General features: G+C 37.5%; 1 protein-coding gene across 3 annotated transcripts in view; it reads right to left on the reverse strand.

Annotated features, from left to right (window-relative positions):
* The window catches only part of Pld1 (phospholipase D1), a 218,175-nt gene that overhangs the window by 76,920 nt on the left and 129,142 nt on the right, over positions 1-12,113 (reverse strand). For all 3 annotated transcript variants that reach the window (XM_047564308.1, XM_047564306.1, XM_047564307.1), the window contains 2 exons: positions 7,933-8,014; positions 827-937 (listed from right to left, as the gene is read on the reverse strand). In XM_047564308.1, coding sequence (XP_047420264.1) covers positions 827-937; positions 7,933-8,014 — 193 coding nt within the window. The remainder of the gene's footprint in view (positions 1-826; positions 938-7,932; positions 8,015-12,113) is intronic.

Raw genomic sequence — 12,113 nt, forward strand, 5'->3', positions numbered from 1 at the left:
TCTGTAACTATTTTCTTTGGTAGTTACCAGGGGAATTACATTAATCTCCTTAAGCAGTAACACTCTAATTTGAATTTATACTGCCTTGCCTGCAATAATATAAAAACTCTGCCCATTTAACAGCTTTATCTTCACTTCTCTCAGTGCTGATCACAAAATTACATCTTAGTAGGTGCTGGACAAAAATCTGGTAAATGAACAATGAACGTTTAGAAATGATGCAACTCACCTCATACTCTGGGGGAATTTTTAACCAAATGAAATATGTAATTTCTATGTATCTTAAGCCTGCTGGAGATTCACTAATTATTACATCATCATGTATCTCAATGACTGGGTGGTATATGTTTGATAGGTTTAGGTCTCTGGGTGAAATTTCAAAGAGTCTTTTCAAACTGCTTATCATGCTATTTGTTTTATGCATATCTTATACTAGGTATTATCGAATTTTTAAAAGACATTTTAAATCCCAAGAGAGGTCTCTGCTGCCATCATTGATCCAGGGATTCCACAGGGACATCACATCTAAGTGGTTCCAGAACAATTTAATGAGAAGTGGGAGAACCTGAATGTGAAAACAACTATAGGAAGCATGTTCTTGATTCAACTATCACTTTCAATTAGGATTACAGAAACAGAAGTGTGAGATCTGCCCACCCCCATCCATGTGGGGAGTGAAAGAAAGGACAGTATATGTTTCATTTCTGAGCATTGAAAGCTGTTTAATCAGAACACACATTAGGGGAGTGTAGAGATGAAGACCACCCAGAGCAAATCGTATCTGGACAACTGCAGAACAGTAAGAAACCAGGATGACAGCGAGTACCTTTATGTTGGGGTGCAGCCGCATCAAAGTCCTCTTGGTGTACTCACTGTTGATTCCCAGGGCCAGCTCCACTTCTTTGTAGAGCATTATGAAGATCCGCACACCCTGTTGCTGCCACAAGAGAAAACACATGAATGAGTGTCTCTGGAGGTGCTGGGGTTGCCTTTTTTTTTTTTTTTTTTTTAAATCTGGGTTGTACTTGCTTTCTTATAAAAGTAGATATAATAAAATACTTAATGAAAAAGGCAATACAAAGAGGTCACATATAACTATATACTGACAGGAAGGCATCTCCTTCCCATTCTTACCACTTATATCAAAAGAGTGTCCATATTCAACTAATTGCAGATCTAGAATGCTGAAATAGTAATCTCAACTGCTGAAAATGTCCTCTAGTCCTGAATTCTCAATTTTCCCAAACTCTTATCACTGAGGGAAGTTCTTACCTGAGCCACGTGATAGGATTAGGGATTTTTGTTCGTTTACTAACATCATACCTCAATTAGTTTAAACAATAATGATGAGAAACTTAGACACAATAGCTTATCCCTGAAGTGCTTAGAGGGGTGTTTTTCATAGAATTTTCTTTATTAAAAAAATTTATTTACTACTGTCATATATAACTAATTAGAATAAAAATATATAAAAATTTATTTAAATTAAGAAAATATTTCTTAATCTTAAAAGATTAAATATCTTGGTTCATCCTTTTTTTTTTTTTTTTTTTTGGTGCTGGGGATCAAACTCAAGAACTTGTGCTTGCAATGCAAGCACTCTACCGACTGAGCTATCTCCCCAGCCCTTGGTTCATCTTTTAACTCACAAGTAGATTATCAATGTCTACTTCACTAATGAAAGGACACCTTCAGAAAGAAGCTTCTCTAGCATTCAAATGTCCCTGAGTTTCAATGGGAATTTAGAAAAAAATGGATACACAAATTAACACCAATCCATCCTTAGATTTTGTAGCTAAAAGAAAATAGACAAGGCTGTTGTGATCCATATAACAGTACCAAATTAAATCAAAGAGTGCTGGGTTAGGACTGGGGTTGTAGCTCAGTGGTAGAGCACTTGCTGAGCATGTGTGAGGCGCTGGGTTTGATTCTCAGCACCACATATAAATAAAAGTAAAGGTTCATCAACAACTAAAAAAAAAATGTATATATAAAAAAATTACTGGGTAAACTTTTATAGTAAAATAACATTATTAATGTGAACCATCAAAGAGACAATGTCCAACAACTGGTAGTACAGAAAAACACTAGTGCTTTCTACTCCAGGTCTGGTTGGTGACCGGCTTTTGGCCCAGGTTAAGCTGTCCCCAACCCGAACCCTCCTGTCTTCCCTGTTCACTCATGGGGACTCCCTTCCATATACAGTACAGTATCTGCTTCCTAGAGGAAACTCTGTCAGCCCCAACTTGTGGATCACTTTCTTACTTTTTGGTTTGTACCCTCAGGATTTCTCTGCAGTCTGTACCGTTTTAATTTGCATTCTCTCTACCCAGCAGCTCTGAAAACTTCTTAAACATACCACATGCCTAGTAGACTATGAATCTAAATTATACCTAGGCATTTAATACCCCACAGATTAAAGGCAAGAATTTTTCCATAATACTTTCGAGAGTGTTAGAGACGCAACTATATCTAAACCTTGATGACAAGGAATTACTCAGTTACAGCTTAACCTAACATTTCGCAGTAATTAGTCATTGTTCATAATGGAAATTTGAATAAAAAATTCAAGAATTCATCTAATGCATAAGAAGTGAATATTTTTGTAATGCTCTACAATGTGAAATAACATCAAAGGTAATACTTATAGGTAACAGATCACAGGGCATAAAATCTTAGAACAAACGTAACAGTTCTCCAGTGTTGTTCTATCAATACTAAGATGCAGGTTTGGGGCCCTGAATTCCACATCACTTAAAAACACTAACATCCCATCTCTCTTGATGTTAGCAATGTCTGAAAGTATATACATGTTTTAAGAGACACATTAGATTTACATTCTGGTGCACATTAAGGAGATCTGAATACCAGAAGACTCACCCTTACTATGGAAAAACAACAACAATAATCCAGGATCAAAAAGATTATATGTCATTCTATTTTTCTGGTTAACAGCTGGCCTTTGGAACTTGTTTATTATTTATTATATGCAAATACTATTACAATCAAATCTTTAAGTACAGATTTGAGTTAAGAAGTAAGGTGACGAAAGTCTAGGCAAAGATAAGCAGTATCATTTCTGGGGTTCTAGAAATGAGTGCTGTAAGAGCTACTGACTGGGAGCTCTAAAGAGAAACTAGATTATTTTATTATTCTCCTCCCCTGTTCAGGTCTATTTTGCTATTTGAGTATTTTAGGATTCAACCCTGAATAATGGTTACCAAAATAAAAAAGGGGAGAGAGAGGGAGAGATTTTCCCAATGAAAAAATAGAACACAAGCTTAAAACCCCAAATTTCAACCCAAATTATAGACTCTTACAGCTGACATCTTTCATCATGGTTCATTTGTTTTAAATGGATGAAGTTCTGCTTCTTAGACTGAAGACATTATTACTCATGGAGGGCAGTAGTTGCAAATTAGGAACTTGGCCTGAATCCTGCAGTTTTCCATTTACCTGCATAACTAATGGATTTTTTAAATAACAGAGATGTTAACACTAATGGATTATATTATTACCTTCCATTTATTAATACCTGACATTTTCTTCTACATTATTGCTTTTCTCATTTTAAATAAATTAACTCTAAAGGAAATAGGGTAGAGACTTTTAAGTCTTTTTATCTTAAATACAAATGACTAACAAGGAAGTAATTAAATATAAAAAAGGTCATTTTTAATGTGGTTTATAATTATTTACTTCCACTTACAGCCACAATAAATAGTTAACTACTGACAAGATTTCTGTGACAATAAAGCAGTAATTTCCTGTTCTTTTGGGTCATAATATTTCAACACTCTTGAACTCTATAAAGAACAACAGAAAATTCTTCCTTGGGAACAAAGGTATTTGCTTTATTGTGATAGTATGGGTTGATAAAAAATGTGGGCAATAATTCTGCAAATCAAAAGCCAAATGTACAAAAAAGGACTGACATTAATTCTGTAATTTAAAAATGTGCACTTTGAAACACCCATGTCTTACTATTACCTTTAAGTGACCCTAGAGGAAATTACTTTTTGCTTAGAGAAGGGGAAGCCAAATACCAATAGGGGAAGTAGGGAGAGGGATATCTCCTCTGCAACACCACATTTCCTGTTGCCACTGAACCAACGGATCCATCCTGAAGGTCCCAGAGAATAAATTCCATGAAACATAAGTCTTAAAAGACGAAAGCTCTGTCCTCCTTTCTTTTTTTCTTTTTTTTGTGGTGCTGGGGATTTGAATCTAGGCAAGCACTCTACCAGCTGAGCTATATCCCCAGCCCTCTGTCCTCCTTTCTAATGAGCATCTCATCAAGTACAGCAGACACAACATAATCAACGGTAGGAATTTTTAGAAGCTGTAGTTAGATATACAAAATACTTGCGAAAAAAATGAAAAAAATTTTTTTAAATTTATGGTGGAAACCAAACAGACTTTGTTTTTGATCATCTTTTTTCTGATTATTCAAAATAGTGTGGTTCAAATATTTTCTAAATGTAGCCCAATTCTCCTACTGCCTGAAAAGAGCTTACCTTATACACCCTCCAAGGATTTCCCCAGGGGTGCAATATATTAGGAAAATGAAAAGCAAAGGAGAAAAAGCAATCACATCCTCACCCTTTAAAAGCAAGAAGCACTGGGATAAAATAGCACAACCACTTGTGTGCTTTTTCTTATTTTGTTTTAACCAGTTTTGTTTGAAGCATAATCCTGAAGGGGAGAGATACCTACTCCCCTTCCCTGTAAGCCATCCTGGCCTACAACTTGATAAAGTCCACTGGTTTTCTGCAGAGATGTGATTATTTTTGTGGTTTCTCAAAAGCAGACATCCTTCCCTCTTACTGACTCCTTGTGTTCTAAGAGACAAGAAAGAAACCTGTAGACTAATTCAGTCTAAAAACCAAAAACCTTTTTCAGTGAGTCTCCAGGTTGTAGCACTTGAAGATTCGTCAGTGTGATTCTCATAAGAAATATCACTTATTTCTAAGGTTGAAACACACTATTAGGGTACAGGCATGTGGTCACCATAACTATGATGAAACTTATTATCTCTCAGTGTCCTGAATGTGGAACTGTGGAGCCCCTGGGATGCTGCTTCTTAGAGTGTGAACAATGTGACTCTTGTCATTGGCTTACGCCATTTAAAATGGTGACACTGCAGAGCAGGAAGCTAAAGAAACAGGAAAACATCAACTGGGCTATTACCACAGTGACAAAATGTTGTACTTTCCCCTAAAAAACAGTCATTATAAGAGCTGTTTGCCTACATGCTGCTAGGAGGCAAAAACACTTTCTAAATTCCTCTCCAAAAAACCCCACATAACCCTGCAAAACTAGATAGAAGAAAAGAGACATTTATTTTAATCAACCTTGTGGACCTGTGGGACCCATTAATGCAAAAATAAATATTATGTTTTAACCCCCCCATACCTTGCAAGGCTAGTATGTGGCTTTCAGAAGATAAATTATTTAAGCCAAGCGGTGTTATGTGCATAAGCAATGTCAAATTGGAATAAAATGATTGTTTAAAAATTTATGACCAAGGAAGGAACACCATATGTTCGAGATTAAGGAAGAATACCCACTAAATGTACCATCGAGACATTAATTTTTAATAGTATTACTATTTCCTTAGGAAATTTAAAAATCATTACCCATGATTTTAAAATTACAAGATTCAGAAAGTAGATGAACAGGAAACAGTACCATTATCAAACAATCATGTTCACTTGGTCATGGTGTCCACCAGGGCCCTCACCAGGGTTCATGGGCCATTAAAGCAAAGAGATGCCACATCAGTGACATAAAGATGACCAGGAAGGTACACTGAAGGCAGTAGAAAACACCTGCCAGTTAACAGGGGAGAGGGCCAGGCCTGTAGGATGGGCCCGAGTCCTCCTCAGGCTTTCTCAAGTTTACTTAGGCTTCTTACAGACACCTCACACTCGGGGAATCTAAAACTTAGCTTTCTAGGGTTGGGATGTAGCTTAGTGATACAGCACTTGTCTAGCACGCTCGAAGCCTTGGGTTTTATCCCCAGTACTGCAAAACAAACAAACAGAATTGGCTTTCAGAATCTGAGTTCTCCCCACTTTCTCTCACCTTTCCAGCACACCATTTTGATCAGAACCCACCCCCCCCAACTTTGACTCGGCACTCACCAACAAAATGTCCTCACTGTTTGCCATTAAGCCCAAATCACTGGCTTGGCTCCCAGAGCCCCCAATCCTAGCTGCAAATAGGCATCCCAGTTGCCGCCCATCCTGCCTATGCTAGCACGTCACCAGCATTGGCACCTCACTGTGATGACAGCCTCTGGCATTCCTGTTCCCTCAACATTTACTGCACCTGGAAATTTCTTCCTTCTTTCTCAAAAACATTTGCCCATCCTAAATGCCTTTCATCGTTCACGTTAGGGGGGCTCCCCAACCAGACCTGCCCAATGCTCCTCCCCTTGCTTTTGAATCTGGACACTGTCTCTGTACTCAATTGATATGTGTGTTGATTTCTAAGCTCCCTCAGTTCAGGAATTGTGGCTTTTATTTAAATACATCTCAATATGATCAGCCATGTCCCAGGACATAGTAGGCATTCAGTGAAGTACTGGGTAAACACTCTGAGAAGAGGACTTCTTGGTGTGAGTGAAGATAACAAGGCAAGTCTGACGAGTTTTACTAAATAGAATCTTGAAGGGAAATGGGAAAGCTGCCATTTCACAGAGAAAACATGGGGAAAATTATAACCCACTCGGTAAGTAGGAAGAAATTTGATGAGGCATGAGTTCTTCAGTAAGCCCTCCATGGTCGGGGCTTCACTGAGGCATCCTTAGTGATTCCTGTGGGGCCTGGCGCATAGGTGACCCTTGGTAACTGAATTGTTAAAGGAATATGTGAATAATGATTATCAAGATCTGAATTTCCAATTTTGTGAGAGGAACACATTTGACTATCCATCAGAAAGGTGTTGGTAGAAGATGTGCCTGAAATAAAGATTATCAACTTCTTTTTCCCTCAGTATTAGCAGCGAAGTTGGACTATCTATGGACATCTGTGGAAGTCCTGATGTAAAGGCACGGGGAGAAGACAGTGAAAGAGAGAGGGAAGAGTGAGTGGGGAAAGGGTCAGTGCAGAAGACAGGAAGAAATGAGTGAAGGCCGTGAGAAACAGAAATACTATCCCTCAGTTACTCAGCGTCCATTGAACATCTAGAATATTCAATGATGGGGAAAAAATAGGTTAAGACAGTTCCAAATAAGAGTGACAAGATGGGCACTCCCTGATTTGGACATGATTAGTAACAAACCCAGGTCTTTTTAATTTAATTTGATGGAGGGTCCACTCCACAAACAGAATTCATCAGCAACATGAATGTAGTCACAGTTAAGCTCCATTGACCCAATGATTTACTTTGCATAACAAAAAGACCATCCTCATGGCTCACACAGAATCTACAGGGCCAACTACACAGGAAATGTTTCATATTATTACTAAGAACTGTGCCCAAACTGGAGACAAAAATCACATTAATTCCTAGAATCCTCTTCTATATCCACTTAGCCCCATCTGTCTGAAATTGTGCTCCAAATGCCTTTGTCTTCTGCTTAATGACAGATAATGAACAAAATAAAGGGCTGTGTTTCATTTCATCATCAATTATTCAGCGATGAAGTTTTATTGCAATTTTTGACCTATTAAATTAACTGGTCATAACTAACAAACATAAATTAGAGCTGCTAATATAATCTGTGCTGTGAATTAGGCTAAAATATTTATATACTCAAAAGTAATTAAAAAATAGAACCAAATGAACTGGAAAACAGAATCCTATTTTAGGGTGAATTCTAAAGTAAAAAACTGTACAATAGGAAAGGCTTTGAAAAAGACAAGGGAATTCAGAGGCAACAAACATTTAAAAAATTATATCAGCGTTTGTTAAGAAAATACATACTGCTTTTCGTTTCAGAATGCAGTCCAACCTCCAACGATTTCCTTCAACCACTGGGCGTTTCAGGAAGATTTCTGGACTCAACCTGAAATCATAAAACCAAGATATCAAGTCACTAAAACAAAATATAAAGTTTTGTTGGGTCATAAAAATCAAAGGCAGCTTTAGACCATATGCTATCACCATATTCTACTGTGGCAGGTCATCTTTGCTGAGTCCGTGTACAACTTCATAGGAAACAGAAACTTAATCCATATAAAAAAAATTATCTCACTGAGGATGTAGCCTGATGGTAGAACCCATGCTTAGCTTGTGTGAAGCCCTGGGATTGATCCCCACCAAAAAACCCCATATCGACTTCTCTTTCTCTTTTACACACACACACACGCCCATATGCATGCAGATCCTGTTGACTCGTCACTCTCCCCCCTCCCCACTTCCTTGATGTCACAGCCTGCATCCACTAGAGCAGTTGAACATTCTAAATACTAGATATCTCAGATTCCTGTATAGGTACAACATGATGTGACATGATCCTGGACAATGAGATATATGAGTAGGTCCATAGGTTAATGAGAAAACTTTTCCTCCTTAATGAGACATGCAGGAAAGTGTCCACACAGAGAAAATCCTGCCCCCACTCCCAGCTTTAGGATGGGCATTGTTTAGAGGAATGAGCTCACAGGGGTGCAGCCATATTGAAATTCTAATGGGAAGACTGGAACCCTCCCTCAACCATAGGACTGCTAAACTTGAGATTTCTCATTAAATGAGATGAATAAACTCTTAGCGTTTAAGCCTTCTTTTACTGAACATTCGGTTACCCCAAGTCAAAAGCAACCTGATACACATGCACACTGACTTCCTCTGCCATCAGCAGCATCCATGGAAGCTTGAAGCTGTCTGAGCAGGGAAGGAGGAAGGTATGTTGATATGTGAAATTCTCCCAATGCAAGGGTGGACCTCGGCTCTTCTCCCTTAGTGGTACCACAAGGCCGCTCAGAGTACAGCAGAGTCACACTTTCTCCTGAGGTGGGCTTTAAAGTCAGTGTGACCTACATGTGTATTCAATGTCGTTCTCTTACAATGTAGAAAAACAAGCAGTCAAATATCTCCTCTCTGGAATGCTAGACCTGAAGGAGTGGACAGTACAGGTACAGCCTCATAGAATTCTGGATTGGACACCACCCTGCTAGGGGGTTCTCTAAGCACACAGAAACAACAGGGTTGACAGGACCTAAAGAGAAGAGAAGAAATCATTTTTCTACTCTATTGCATTCAATCGGGAAAAAAACAAAGATGAAGTGTCTAAAGGAAACACATCGGATAGCCTGATAAAGAAATTGAGGCAGGCATATAGGGTAAGCATTTATTCAGAGTAGGAAACAAGTTCAAAAGTAGTTTATGTCCAAACAAACAAACAAATGACACACAGTCATTGATAGGAAAAGAGCAAAGAATTTAAGAGTCTTACTTTAAGTAGAAAAGCAAACTGCTAGTTTACTCTTTGGAGATATTTGCTTATTAGAGATATCCAATGCCATATACATCCTGGCAATATTTTTGAGGTACACACTAACTATGAATTCAGAGGGTTTCAGTTGGGGACTACTCTCAATGGTATACTCTACAGTTAAGTTTTTTACATTATTTAACCCACAAGCACTGTATACCCAGAATGCAGAGTATTCTACTAGATAATTTGAAGGGTCTTAGAATAGCTCCCAAGGAGCCCTCAATTTTGAGGATAATGCATAAAAAGATAAAAGGCAAATATTCAGGCTATAAACAAAGTGCAAATAATGGCCACATGGCAGGGAGAAAGCAGCTATGATTTACCAGGCATCTTTATATCAGGACTATACATATATTACTATGCAAGTCAAAAGAATTGCATAATAAGGCATTTCACTGACCCATGGACACCAATGACTATAACGTGCATCATTACTCTGTGTATTACCAAGAAAAAAATGATGACAATTACAACTGTAAGATGGTATAGAACAAAGGCTGCACCCTGATTTCAGAGATATTAAAATGTGCCTTTCGGGTACTGGGGTTGTGGCTCAGTGGTAGAGCACTTGCCTGGCATATGTGAGGCATTGGGTTTGATATGCAGCACCACATAAAAATAAATAAAAAATAGGTATTGTGTTCATTAGCAATATGAAATAAATGAAGATAGAAAATCACTACAAGGCCTACACACATTAAAATAATATTAAATGCTTCATAAAAATATTATAAATAACTTTATACCATTATTTATAATAATTTAGATAAAATGGACAAATTCCTTGAAAAAACTTCTATAATGGCAACAAAAAGAAATTGAAATTAATCCTTTATCTATTAAAAATTAAATGCATACTTTAAAATTTTCTCACAAGGGAAACTATAGGTAAATTTTATCAAATAATTAAGGAAGAAATGTCAATTCTACCCAAAGTCTTTCAGGAAACAAAGTAAAACACTAACTCATTAATAAGGCCAGCATTAAATACATCCATAATAATGAAAATCTTTACCAAAAATTCAGCAGCTTATAAAAATGATAAATATCTCACAGTCAATGGGGTTATCCCAGGAATGCAAGGTTGGTGTCAAAGTAGAAAATTTATCAATGGAATTCACCATTTGATAAACAGATCAAAGAAGAAGAACAAACACAAGACAGCTTTAGAAAATTTTTCAGAAAAAATTTGACAAAGTTCAATTCCATTCACAATGAAAACTCTTTACAAATTATAAATAGAAATAAACATGTTCAGTAAAAGGCCACATAAACAATATATATCTCTAACATACACAGTTATAAAAGACTGAATGTTTTTCTCCTAACATTGGGAACAAGGCATGGGGATACATCTTTCCATTTCCAGTATAATAAGGCAGGAGAATAAAACACAAGACACATGAATTTAAAAGGCAGGAGGTTAATCTTTTTAATTTATAGATAAATAAATCATGTATGGAGAAAAATCCTAAGGAATCTACAAATTTGTCAGCAGTAATAAGTGAATTTAGCAAACTCATAAGATATAAAGTTAATACACAATATCAATTAATTGAATTTCTAGCTCTTTATGTTCAGTGCATAATTAGAAAGTGAATTTTAATGCCATTTACAACAACACCAAAAATATGAAGTACTTAGTGACAAATTTGACAAAGTATAGATAAGACCTCTACATAGAAACAGTGCTGAGAAAAAATTATATGAAATCTAAATAAATGGAGAAATATGTAGTGTTCATGAATTAAAGGGCTCAATATTAAAGAAAAACAGAATTTGAAGTACTATGTAACCAGTGGTACATTTACTATATTTTTCCTTTGGTATCCTTGGTCTGGAGGGAAAATCTGGAAATGCGACTGACACAGAGAAAACTCAGAAGTCCTCCAGTTCAGGTTGGACAAGAAAGAAAGGAGTTTATTTGCAGTGTCAAGGATTGTAGCAGAGAGCCCACAGGCAGCTGGGTGTGGTGGTTCGTGCCTACAATCCAAGTTACTCAGGAAGCTGAGGCAGTAGGATTGTAAATTCAAGGCCCACCTAAGGCAGCTTAGGAAGATCCTGTCTCAAAACAAAATAAAAAGGGCTGGGAATATAGGTCAGATTTAGAGTACCTCTGTGTTTAATCTCCAGTACTGGGCAAGAAGGAGGGAGGGAGGGAGGAAAGAAAGGAAGGAAGGGGAGGGAGGAAAGGAAGTAAGGAAGGGAAGGAAGGAAGGAAGAGAGGGTAAAGAGGGAGAGAGCCCACAGGCACCAAAAACTGGGTGTGGGGCTTTCCTTTCCAATTGGAAGAGCAGTGATCCCAAGAGGGTCATGTAAGTTCCCAAGGTGTGGCTCTGCACTGGGGTGCTATCACAAAAATCGTGTCAGAACAGGGTAAATAAAAACTCACCTTTCCAGTTAGAGCACTAAAAAGGGAAGCTGTAGGGAACTAGAAAGTAGCTGAGAGATCATAGAGAAGGAGAAGCTCAGGAAAGCAAGCCCATAAAGTTGTTTATAATCGCCTGGCTCAGTCAAGCTGTCCATGTGCATGGATTTAATCCTAAACAGCATACTGGAGTTTAAGAATCCAACTAAGAAACAGACCAACACTCAGACTGGCCACTAGGTGGCACATATATGGAAATATCTAAACAGCTCTGTAAAGGTTTTAAAAACAAAACTGACA

The sequence above is a fragment of the Sciurus carolinensis genome, chromosome 9 (assembly GCF_902686445.1).
Source record: "Sciurus carolinensis chromosome 9, mSciCar1.2, whole genome shotgun sequence".
NCBI classification, from domain to species: domain Eukaryota; kingdom Metazoa; phylum Chordata; class Mammalia; order Rodentia; family Sciuridae; genus Sciurus; species Sciurus carolinensis.